The sequence below is a fragment of the Oryzias latipes genome, chromosome 13 (genome assembly GCF_053564925.1).
Source record: "Oryzias latipes strain Hd-rR chromosome 13, Olatipes_Hd-rR_3.1".
NCBI classification, from domain to species: domain Eukaryota; kingdom Metazoa; phylum Chordata; class Actinopteri; order Beloniformes; family Adrianichthyidae; genus Oryzias; species Oryzias latipes.
In genome coordinates, this window is record NC_136249.1 from 22372744 (window position 1) to 22386079 (window position 13336).

Here is a 13336-nt window from a genome sequence, read left to right on the forward strand (position 1 = left end):
CAAATCAGCTAAAACCTTATTCATTTTACCAAAGAATTATCTTATAGGTCCAAAATAGATCAGTTTTCAAAGTTAGGATTTGCTGCACAACTGCATAGAAACCTACACATTTAACTTACCTTGATCTACATATTTTTTTAATTAAAATATTTAGGCAAAATGTGAATGAAATAAATGCCTTCCAATCTAGCAATAGCAACACTTTTTGGGCAATTGTCCAGAAATGCTTTGAATAACAGAACCAATCAATAAGAAGCTGTCACCACACTCAAATTCATCCTTCTTTCTTTGAAACTTTATTCATAATCTTCATCAACCAATCATTAGTGCATTCCCGGGCTTTTAGTTCAATAAATCCAGTGATGGAGACTTGTCACACGTATAGAAGTTGAATGAAAAAAGGCCTTTTTGGAACAGAACAGAAAAATAAAAAAACGTATTGGAATCCACAGCTTTTTCTCCTTTGTGTCAAGACTGAAATAAACAGCCTGCAGCCAACCTGTTCCCATCTACACAGAGGTTACTGTGATGCCTCTTCTAGATGGCGCGTTGGAGCACGACCTTCTGGAATCTTCGACGAGATGAAAATCAACAAAAATAACCATGGATAAAGACAAGTCACAAAGCAGCCCTGTGAAGGCATCAATTTCCATCTCTTGCTTTTCTTTTCGATCGATTATGTAATTCAGTAAAGTAAAGCTTTTCACAACCATAAACTTTCCATTTTTTTGTACAATTGTTTCATATATTCACAAAAAACTACTTTGACATTTGACAAACATTTACCTTTAATGACTCCAAAGTAAAAAGGAAGAACAAATTAAAGGAAACAAAACAACTTGTAGCTTTACATTTTCTTTTTTTGTGCTTTTTGTTTCTTTTCAAAGCTACACTGATCAGGAGCAGGGATCCCTGTCTCCATCTGCACACAGAATGAAGTTGGGGTTTTTTGCTCACAATAACAGCCTCAGATTCAGCTGTTATGTAAGAAGCCTGGTAAACTAGAAGCAAACCTGTTTAATGTGCAGCTAGTTATCCCCAGATGAATATTGTACATGAAGAGGAAGACTGACTTAGCACAGCCAGACAAAAACAACATGGCAAACCGGTGTCATGGAGAGAGGACTGGGGAGGGGGACCTATCCCGGAGGGGGCAGTGGATGAGGAGACCAAACTCAGAGCCATGGAGCCTGCACATGCTCCTCACTGCTGATCTATCTCCCCTGGGAGAATGGGAGTTGCAGACAGAGTGCAGGGAGGAGAGGATGACGTTTGCATCCAGTGTTTATGACTCAGATGACTCCAGAGCTGTTTGCCCATGACAAAGGCTAGATTTCACTTTTTGTTTGGATTTGATTGTTTAATATTTATGGAATGAAAAAAATTGCCACAAGCTGCACAAAAATGATTACTAAATTGAAAAAAATGCTCTACATGGCAATAGGTATGTGTGTAATAAGAGCACAATTAGTCATTTTTGAATCTCTGCAACAATACTTTTACCACAAATTAATTTGAAATAAGTGAATCAGCACCATTTACTAAAACAAAAAAAGCACAAAATTTAAAAAAAGCACCAACGAAAAAAAAGTTTGTGTTTAAATATCTAAAACTAACAGTAGATTTAAATTGGATACAATGATTCATAATATTCATTAAGTCTAGTAAAAGTGATGACCTTTGTGAGTTAACTGATGACAGAATCGCAAAATAAATGGAAAACCTTTCCCAAAGGGGCTGAGTGTTTTAGAAGTAAACATGGGGAGGGTTTAACAAAATGAAGATATCGAACTGATCAGATAATTTTATTTATTACACATTTGGTTTTGTGTGTTTTTAAACAGAAAATTAACCTTTGGATTTGTATTATTTTTGTGATAAATTAAAAAGAACAGGTGACAGTTAATCTTTTTTAAAAACCTTTTTATTGAACTTTAACAGAATTTCCTTCAATAAAGCCTTTATCTGACTAATGTTATGACTATGTGTGTATCTAACGTTCTAAAATATTTGTTTATTGACTATCAGACCCCTTGTGTGTTTTTTAATATGCTATATGAAGGTTCAACCACAAGGTGATTGTCATTTTCTCCCCAGTTTAGTTAGAAGCTGACTGTACCTATTATCAGCAAACTGCCTTTGTGTGTTTTGCAATCACATACTTTAAGCCAAGTAGTTAGCACTGACAAACTGAAGAAGTTTGGAGCTTGTTTTCTTAGACCGGAGAGCTGTGGCTGCTTTACTGGGCTGATGATGGCCTACTTCTCTCTCCACCGGAGCCTCTCCGTATCATGCTGGTCCCCTCAACCCACAGTGCCGTCTCTCCAGAGTGCTAATGACACACTTAGGTCCCTGACTACTCTTTATCAGGTCAGTGTGGTAAATTTGGAGGGGAAATCTTTTCCAACTTTGTTGATTTGATTTGATTTCCTCCTCCATGTCAAACTGGGAACATCTCCCACAGCCAAAGGAGGCACTGTGTTTTTTTAATTTTATGAAAAAGGACGCATTCTTCAGAAACGTTTGATACCTCTTCTGCAGCTGCAATCCATGCCTGGAGCTACCCATCGCTTTATGAAGGACGGGTTTGCCAAAAGAGCATCGTGGTCAATCATTTCAGCAGCAGCATAGCATAAGCAAAGCAATGGAGCAAATATAATCCCTATTCCACATATTTGAATCAACTCTTTGGAGCTCCTGGTTACATGCAGGAAGTGGGCTTGCACAAGAGGTACATCAGGACTTCGGGTCATGCTCTACCAAATTATCGATCCAACTTTCTGCTGATCTGGGCAGAGTTAAGCTTGAGGTAAAGCTGATAGATGACAGTATTATTCAGCCTTGCAACTCACCACAGCAAAATGTCACAGTCGTGGATATGACTAAACCAGATCACGTGTGCATTGTGATCTGCAAATGTGTTTTTGCCAGGAAGAATCTGTAGTTTGGTCAAATGCAGATGTGTTAGAAATTTACAGTAAACTGTGAGCAGAAGAAATCTCAAATGGCTCACCCTTGATGAAGCACTGTGAAGCTGAGGGCTTCTATACTGTGATTAGGACTCTCCGCACAGATGTGCGTGCAGCTGTTCCGTGCACCAATGCTATCCAGTGTGCCATTAGTGTCTTGTTGGTCTATAAACTGAGTATTAGTGCTTAAAAATTGGACCACCATTGCCTCTCGCTGTGGATCTTCAGAGAGGACTGCCATCTAACCAACGGTGGTTGATTTCATTGGCTATTTTCCATTGTGACATCATTGGGTGGAGTAGGCGGGGCCTGTGGGAGATGGATAGGGAGGGGCCTCGAGTTTCCTAAAAACATCAACACAACACGCAACCCATGAGGGGCTTCAGACAACATTCAAGACACCCACACACAACAGCACATCTGATAACAGCAAAACAACTGGAGGATTTGGTCCCTGCTATGAACACACTTGCCTTCAAATTTTCCATTACTTTTGAACATGACAGCAAATAATAACCCTAATAATGGATTACAAACACTTGAATTAGCCCTTGATTTAGAATAAAACAGTCTAGAAACTGTGATGCATGGCAGAATAAAGAGAGAGGCGAGAGATAAAGCACAAAGACAGGCCTCGTCTTTTCTTGAGGAACTGTTTCTCCTTCTGAATTTCCCAAAGTCTGAGCCCGAGGTGTTTGGATGTACAATCAAGCTGGGCTGTGGTCTTGATGCCTTTTTCAAACCCTAATACCCTTTCCCCTGCCTATGCTCCACACTGCATTCACATACACACACCCCTGCTCCCCCACCAGTGTTGTCGAGCCTCCCAGACCCAAAATCTGCCAAAGAGTAGCAAAAATCACAGAAAGAAGGAAGGCAGAGAGATGAGACTGCAAGAGAGCCAAAACAGAAAGCCTCTATGCTCTAAAAACATTGACTTAATCACGTAAATGTCTTCTTGTTGTTTTTTTTGTTTTGAAACTCCTTTTTTTTGCTCCATACCAATGAGATTTTATATGGGTATATTACAGCTTCTTTTTGGATTTTTGTTGTTTTTCTTTTTTTTTCTTTTATCCTGCTGACTGCTTTAAGGAGAGGAGCAACAGCACCTGAGGGGAGAAATGAGGAGAAGAAGAGGAGGAAGGAGTAGCAGACAGCGCTTGATATGTGTCCCGTTTGTAAGTCACCACATGAGGTGATTGGACTTCTGTGTGTGCTGCTGTCAGAACTGTCAGTACAGAAAGACAGAAAGGAAGGATGGGTCAGAGGAGGGCTGCTTGTGGGGTCAAATGTGGGAGAGGTCAAGAGATTGTACAGGTAACAGATTAGCTCTGCATCTCCTTGCAGCTCTCTCGGTCTCGCTGTCCACTTTTGCTCATCTTCATCTCTGTCAGCTGGATGTATCGCAGCACGTTGGTGTCTGCAGTGGAGAGAGGAAAGAAGGATAGATTGAGGTACTGAGATCAAGCTCTCTTTATGATAATGGATTCTCTTGTGAAGCCATTATAAATACTAATCTTTCTTTTATAAGGTCTTTGCTGCATAATTATGTACATATGATGGGGCAATAAAAGCTTTTGTAAGTCTCAGATTCTGCAAGTTATCCCATTTAAAAGATGAGGGGTCTGGTATGTTCATCATGCACTTTAACTACAAAACACAGAACGTAAAGAAAAAAGGAATCCAGAAAATCACATTGTATAATTTATTTAAGTACAATACCACCATACTAACTGTGAAGCACATGAAGGTGGAAAAATCATGGTATGGGATTGCTTTACTCCAAAGGGTACAGGGCGACAAATCTGTATTAAGGAACTTTATGAGCGGGGTCATGTATGGAGAGATTTTAAGCATAAACCTGAGTCCATCAGTGAGAGCATGGCAATGATCCCTCTGAGCAACAAAGGACTGACTATGTAAAAAGTATTTTAAGGTTCTGGAGTATTCTAGCCAGTCTTTGGACCTCAAATCTGTGTGGAAGGCTGAGAATCCGTGTTCCCCAGCAACTGCCTCAAAACGCCTCAGCTCTAAAGAAGATCTGCATGGAAGAATGGACCAAAATAGCAGCTACAGTGTGTTTAAACCTGGTGAAGAGCTACAGGAAACACTGACCTCTGTCACTGACAAGCAGGGTTGTATTACAAAGTATTGAGGTTAACTTTTGTTTTTGAGCAAATGCTGATTTGCTGAATAAGTTGTAAATTTCTACAAATAAGTTAGTTAAAAATCATTCAATGTTATTCCCTGGATTCTTTTTTTCATTCTCTTTCTCACTAAAGTGTATCTATGATGAACATTTCAGACCTCTCTCATCTTTTAAAGTGGGATAACTTGCAGAATCAGTGACTTTTTGCCTCGCTGTACAAGCTTCTTTGAAATGCTTGATTTAGTCCAATTTAAATAATCTGTTCTGTCTCCCTGTAGACTAAAACGCTGCTACCTGTGCTGTAGTTTTGAGTTTTCTGCCAAAACCTTTGCCTTCTGCACAGATTTTAGCAACCTTTTTCTATTGATTCTTCAGAGCTGACTCATTTAAAACAGAGCAAATGCAAAGCCAGGGGAGAGTGAAGGAAATAGTCAGAAAACCTTTATCAGCATCATTTGTCAGTGGTTTCCAAAAATCTAAAAGCAAGTTTTATTTAAAACAGTAATAACATTCGCACAAATGCTCTAATACAGATACATTTCTATGTTGTTGATTTCAAAACTGCTGTTGAAATATTACTGAAAGCAACTATGTTTAAATGTTCTTTAATTTTTTACGTTTTCCTCACACCATAGGTAAGAAACTTCGATCTCACCTGTTGGTTCGCGGTTCTTGGCGTCACGCAGGTAGCGTAGGGCACATTCATAATCACCCAGGTGATAGAAGGCGATGCCAGCTCTGTACATGGCCTTGAAGTGATCTCTCTGGTGGTTTAAAATCTTCAAACAGTACTCCTTCACTCTCTCATAGTTTACCAACTCCGACTGCAACAGACAAGCTGAAGAGAGACGACAAGGTTTTATTAGCAATGTTTCAAATCTGAAAGTGATTTTAAACACTTGGCTTCCTCTGCAGACACCTGAAATTCTATCTCTAGAGGTTTAAACGACCAGTTTGTGCCGTGGTGCTAAACAAAGCTCAGCATATTTTGCCAACACTTCACTCTTTCACTCTGAATCTTTAAATAGAGCCAGAGTGACATTTCGCCTCCACAGTAAATGTTTTGGATGTCAGTGAGAGGACTATAAAAAGCCCGTTCCGAGGTCTTCTAGAAGGAAGAAAAGGGGTGCGAGCAGTTTGAGCCCTTCAGCAGGAGTGTTTAGTCTCCTGATGCTGCGGTTGAACCCGTCATGCAAAAAAGTGAAATGAGGCAAAACTGCAGCTTCACAATGAGAAACACAGTGACTCTGCTTGTTTCTTTGAATTCACTTTGCTACACAGATACACAGACAAAAAGGGGAAGGGTTGGAAAGACGATCATATAAAAAACAACAACAATAAAGTGCTAAACAGAACAGTGGCAATTGCACTGTAGTCGTCAATTATTTACAACCCTGGAGCAGTTCTGAGATCAGCTTTGTCCAAAATAACCTAATTAGTAAAGACACACAGGCAAAAAAATCACACGCACACACAGCTTTTAGTCCACAAAAGCTTTTAAACGCTCACTGATGGCTCAGATATCTGATCACTCACTATTCTCCTGCTGAACATAACCACACAAGTATTCCTTCCACCCCCCCTCACCCCCTATAGCAGTTTATCTGTATGATGATACATCAGAAATGAATTTCCCCTACTTCTCAGAGGCCAAGGCCCACTCTATTTTGCTGTTTTAACCTCTCCATCACACCATTTTCCATGCAACGTGCCCTTGATGAAGTCATTTCAGAGAAAAGCGAGCATCAGGAGCTGTTAGCTAAAAGGGTGGAGGAGGCAGACACTGAGAGAAGAGAGGCAGGGAGGAGGAGGTACGTGTTCGAGAAGCTGGGGTTACCACTGCAGGCACATGTGTTACGCCCCCTTTTGTGTCTAGGGGCCCTTGTGAAACATAACATAAAAAGTAAAGTTTTTGCCACCAAATTTGTCTCCATACAAATATAACAAATGTATTTACAAATAAATAAATACCAACAAGAACTAAAAGTGAAGAAAAAAGGCTTCAGGGTGAACCAAGGCCAAAATAACAGACAAAACCCCACCTAACTTAAATCTTGTAATCTTACCTGTAAATGAAAGATAAGGGAAATCAATGACAAAACACTAACCTCCCTAGACTAACAAAATCAGGAGAAAACAAGTACTAAAGAAAATGGGCAGTTCACCCCTACAGCTTCACTTAACATAACTACAAACCAAAAGACTATACAGAGTGGGCATAAAACCACAAAATACTAAAACACAACACTACATTGCAACACAAAACAAAACAGGTGGAGAACTACAAAATAAAAATGGAGACGAGGGCCAAGCTGCAGTGGGGACTTGATGCTGCAAGGCTCCCTTCTCATGGTCTGATGGTGCTTTTGAAGGCTGCCTCCACCAGCTTGGGTCCAATAAGAGCCACGCCTTCATGCACAACACCTGAAAATAAACAAACAACAAAACACACAAAGATCCACAAAACAACGAGGTCCCACTCTGCTATAAAAGAAAATACCCAAAACCCAAAACAAACAAAACCAAATACGCCCACAGCCGTAACACATGCAGCTAGTCAAATACCAGATCCTCTGTGAGTTTGAGGTAATAAAACACTGGTGCAGGAAGGAAAAATGATCATTTACTACATTTAGTACATCATGAAATAAACAGGACATAAAATAGAGCAAGTTATAAAAAATGTCATATTGGATACAGCGATGGTCAAAAATCCCTTTGGTATGTGAAAGTGAAGTCTCTGTCTTCAGTCTCAGTACTAAAACATGCATTTCATTATTACAAACGGTCATTATGGTTCTTTAGAACAACCAGTTTAACATGTTTGATTGATTCATTTGGCACTTCTGTAACCATGGATGTAACAATAAGTATAAAAACATTTTTGGGAGACTGACTTTCTGGAGCTACAAATACTTTTAAATAAATTAAGTGTTAATAATTCCTAATTCATATTTCCTCTCTGGATGGATCAATATAAGATCAAGCTCTGTAAAAGTTGATATAATTTGAAAGTGGAAACTTTCAAATATCAGAGATAATTTGGCTTTATTTTAAAATATCTTTCTAAAAAAGAGCTTTTCAGGTTTTAGCTTGTCCCCCTTTTTATACCAAACGAGTGAAAAATCTATAAAGTCTTCAGAAAAGTCTCTTGAAGGTGAAAAGAAGAACAGATGATGGATAACCACATGCACAAATCTGTCATCATTAATAATTGGAACAAAAGCGAGGCTGAAAATCTTTTCATGACTCAGCCTGAAGCAGAGCAGGAAGGTCAAAGCTGTTTCCCATCTTCATTGATCTTAAACCTGCTCGGTCTGGCATAGCAGGACTCACCCCACATGCCCTGTAGCTCGCCTGAACACCGTTCTACTCATTCTATTCCTCTATTTGTTTTTAACCATCCAGTTACAAACATGCCCCCATCATCCCTGCTACCCATCCATTATCTTTATCCAGCAGCGAACAGGGGCCGAGCTTTCAGAGGATTCAGTTACAGCCCATAATGGTTTCATGGCTGACGCAGCTGGAGAGTCCACGGACACTGACACAAGGCCGTATACACACAGCAGTTATGAAAACCCACTGTAACAAAAGCACAAAAATATGGGAGTAAACAGGCATTACATGTGCTTGACTTCAAAGCGTAAACACACAAAACTGGAACTTAAGCGTTCACTTAAGATGACATTGACCATACAGACAAGCGCTCGCACAACAACACACAAACCACGCAGTGAAGCAATGCACGCAAGTGATGACTGGCCGGCCGCGCCCTGCATGCCCATTAGGCAGATGGAGGGAACGGCTGAGGGAGGAAGTGTAGAGTGTGGTGAGATGCATTAAGGGTTTGATAATGACAGAATCACCGGGACAGACTGGGGAGGGACTCACAAATAAAAACAAATGCATATTTACTGAAGTTATTGTCTTTTTTTTGGCTAAGCGGTGTAGATGAACTCTGTTGTAAGAGATGTATGGCAGAAAGTGAACACTAGCTCTAATTAAAGCAGGAAATGGGGTGTAAAATATTCAAAAAGGGGCAAAAGCAGAGAAAAGAAATGTCAGCACAAAAGGACACCCTTCTCTTTTTATTTACATCTTATTTAAATTGAAATGAAAATCCATCTCTTATAAAAAAAAACTCAATAGGTGTTATTGGAAGAATAACATTCAGCAGCAATCATTTAATGTAAAATATCTAAAAAGAACAAAGAGGGAGAGAAAGAGAAAGCTGTGGTAAGCACATCCAAAACAAATGGGGGACAATGCCCAAAGGAAACATGGGAGTCAGATGGTGGGAATGCTATACGGCTCATATGGAAACATAATGACTGGTCTAATGTAAGAATAAAACAAGGACAGGGTAAACAATTAAACAGAACAAGAAAAATGCATATCCTGGGAAAACCCCTAGTGTGAAAGTTGCAGCTAAAACCGGTCACAGAAAGTAATGAAGTCTGCTTATGGGCCCCAAGTGTCAGCAGGAAGCTGGAAATTAATACAAAGGCTTTCAATCCAGTTGCTTAATTATAAATGACCAAATTCATTAAATTCAATCAGAAAAACTGAAAGAAGATATTAAAACCAAAAACACAATAAATATGCAAAAGTCCCTGCTGAAAAAAGATGTAAATATTATATTTTCAATTTAACATTTTAAATATTTTACACAAGTGTGCAAAATTTGGAAAAAGTAAGAAAAGTTGAATTTTTACTTTTTTGTTTAAACTTGTTTTAAAAAGGCCATAAATTATAATGTTACCATGCTTATACTTTATTCTTAAACGTTTTGGTAATACAGATATGCTTTTAAGCTATTTTAATATCGGTTGAAAGATTAAAACCCGGAACAATCTTTTTTAAACAAAATGTGCTGAAGTTTTCAACTCTGAATGAGCACAACGATTTTGTAGGTTTGAAGCTGTTCTAGTTTCTTTTAAAAAATGTCTTCTTTTATATTTCAGAAGCCACTAAAGTGAACCAAAAGTAGAAGACAAATTCTATTTAAGGAGGTGAGTGTTAGATTACAGACTGAAATAACCAAAAAGATGCAGACTTTTTCACAGAATTTAGAGAAAAACTAGGAGCGTAAGTTCCTTTTCAGTGTTTATTTGATGAACTGACAAAAAATTCTCCAAAATGAAACTAAGATTTGAACCAACAGGTTTCCTTTTTTTTTTCCAACTTGTTCTGTCCAACAGCTGGGCAAACAGATGAGAGCTGAAGGCCTCCTGTGTTGGACATATTTTACTTTAACAACAGAGGTTATGAATCTTCTGACAAACCATAGGTATATCTGAATAAACCCCTTTTGTAATCGAGGCCAAACTTTGTTTTTTTTTTAAATCTTATTTGAAAATCTTTTTTGTTGGACGGGACGGAAAAGGAAAGGAGGGAAGAAGAGAGATGGATGTTAGAGAGGGGGGGGATAGGAGGGTGATTATTGAAAGTGGGGGGTAAAAGCATGAAGCAGCATAAAACAAAAGTTGCTGGATGGTTATACTCATTACGGTCAGGTTCAGATGTAATACACGTCTATAAGGGCGGGGCCTGTCCACACACTCAAATGTTATAAACATACCTGTTGGCTCCAAAAATGTTCACATGTCAACATGTACACAATAAAAATATTGTTCACACACGCATACTTATGTCTTCAAACCAACTAGTGTGAAATATTTCATTCAATCACGTAAACTATTTGTGCAAAGGTGAGCTAACACCAAAATGGATGATGGAATGTAAAAAGAAGGAGGGAGAGTGCCCAGTCATCCCCACACCAAGACCCCCGCCCCAGCAGCAGCGGCAGCCAGAACCCCCCAACACCAGCACGGCAGCAGATAGAGAACAACCGCCCCCCGGGTGATCACATCCGCCACCCAGGCCAGGGCCAGCAGGACCACCAAGGGGGGCCCAAGAGCCAGGCATGGGGGGACAGAGAGTGCAAGCTCCAGCCCAACCAGGAAAGCAGCCCCACCGCAGTGCCAGGAGGGCACAACACGGGGCCCCGGCCCAGAAGAACGCCCACAGCCCCAGACGAGCACCCCACTACCACCCAGGAGTCCTGGGCATCCCCCCACCCCAAAAACCCAATGACGAGCCAGGACCCCCCAAGCGGTACCCGCCCCGTGTTCCAGGCAGCCATCCACCCGGCCCATGGTTAGTCCAGGAAGGATCAAGGCAGGGGCCAGCCGCCCTCGCCCAGGAGGAGGGCAGTCAGGGGAAGAGGGGGTCCGCAAGAAGTGTTGTCCCAACCAGCTCGCCCACAGTTGGAAATTTGGCGAGGCCCAGCGTTCAGGGGCAAGGACCAGAACCCACACCACAGGGACACCCCCAGGCTCAGATATAATGTGATCCCTGGCTCTTGGTCTTGCCAGAGAGATCAGGGATCCCTCTTCCTGTGTGGAGAGGAGGCTGCCGGACCCAGGGAGACAGCACCCAAGGAACATGGCCGCCGTTGCCAAGGGCCTGCCAGCTACCAACAGGATTTATTAAATGTCAATGAGCAAGACACTCCAGGGCCCAAGAACTCCTTATCAATTTTGTTGTTTTTCATCAAAGTAGTTTTTTTCCTTCATTACAACAGGCTCAGACAAACCGGAAACTTTCACTAAACACATTTGCACCAATAGATCTTAAATGATGAGCAACTAAAGGGATCATGGGAAACGTCATTTATTATTATCCCAGATGGACTTAATTTGCAAGTAGTATTTCTTTTACAAAGCTGAAGTTTCATCATTTCACATCGCAAATCACTATTTCTGAAGAAATTAATGTTGAGGAATTTGTGTATTTTTTCAAAGCCGACAAGTGCAAAGCAGCTGTGAAACGTTTGTGTGTGAATGTGAGTGTTTTTCTGCTTGTGTGTCCTCATCATGTGATCCCATGCCCGCGTTTCCATGGCTTGATTGTTAAAGTAGAGGCAGCATGGTGAAGAGGAGTGGTTAACACTTGCACACAAGCTCCACCGGCTTGCCTCGAGCAACATGTCAGGGAAAAAAAGGAACCTGCATGGAGACATGCTTTATTTTAGCAAACAGAGCATCTAAGCCTTTGAGAAAAGAAAGGAGGGAAAGAGAGCGAGAGATAAAAGATAGAAGCATAAGAGAGACAGGAGATAAGTGAGGACACATCGAAAAATGATGCAACAAAATCTGAACCAATAAAAGGTTAAAAAATAAACAAAACACAATTAATGGTTTTACCTCAATTCTTTTTCTAGTGAAAAACATTCAAACCTTCTTTTTTGGTCTCTACAACTGTCCTTCAATCCTGATCTGTGTCCTTGACTCTGCCTCACCCCTTTTCCTGCCAGTCACCATCACACCAGGAGCAATGTCAGGATCCAGTTAACTTCTCGGGTGATTAGTTTGCTGTCCCTCACCTTTTAATTAGTTTGGAAGATAATGGTGGATGGAGAAAGCTGTCAGTCTCTCACACACACACACACACACGCACGCACGCACGCACGCGCACACACACACACACACACACACACACACACACACCCACACACACACACACACACACGTCTCTTCTACCTCCCCCTTAGGTGTTCTTGTTCTTTAGGAACTAAGTTCTTGTGTCACTTTTCTTTTGGCTCTTTTCTAAATGTCACGCTGTTGCAGCAGATTTAAACAGACAGTAAAAAGTGCATCTATGTGGCAGTGCCTCACGCTTCAATATTTGAGGTCACAGTCAGTCTTTCAAAAAGAAAAGTCAAACAAAAGCACTTTTGTGAATGCCCTGCTTTTGTTAGGAGGGACAGACTTGCAGTTCATAGCAGGTTTTAGCTTCAAAATGACATGTTCTGACCTTAAAAGTAGGTCCCATGGTCTTTAATTTATTTATTTAGTTGTTTTTTTCACTCATGATTAATTACCTAAAACAGAAACAGCTGTGCACAATTAAGAGAGGAACCCTGTGTGACTGGAAAAAAACAAACACAAAATCTTTAACCAGAACACAAAGCATGACTTCATCCAATACAACCAAGAAATCTACAATATAAAGAGTGAAATCCTCACAATAGTACTTTTGAATTATATATTATGTTAATGAAATACATTTTGACACCTTCACTTGTTCATCCTGTATCATATTACAAACATTCCTGCATTTTTTCTTAATTTAACCTATTTGTTTAAATGTCATTTTAAATAATTGTTTGTAGACTAAACTTACAGGCCTTACCAATTTTACACCATTTTTT

The 13336-nt window shown here is 40.2% G+C and overlaps 2 protein-coding genes across 2 annotated transcripts in view; one reads left to right on the forward strand and one right to left on the reverse strand.

The window, feature by feature from the left end:
- map3k10 (mitogen-activated protein kinase kinase kinase 10) overlaps nt 1-13336 on the forward strand; it is a 59798-nt gene that overhangs the window by 42403 nt on the left and 4059 nt on the right. The window lies entirely within an intron of this gene.
- The window catches only part of ttc9b (tetratricopeptide repeat domain 9B), a 30341-nt gene continuing 17278 nt past the window's right edge, over nt 274-13336 (reverse strand). The window contains exons 2-3 of the mRNA XM_004075386.4: nt 5774-5956; nt 274-4389 (exon numbers count right to left, since the gene is read on the reverse strand). Coding sequence (XP_004075434.1) covers nt 4295-4389; nt 5774-5956 — 278 coding nt within the window. The 3' untranslated portion in view covers nt 274-4294. The remainder of the gene's footprint in view (nt 4390-5773; nt 5957-13336) is intronic.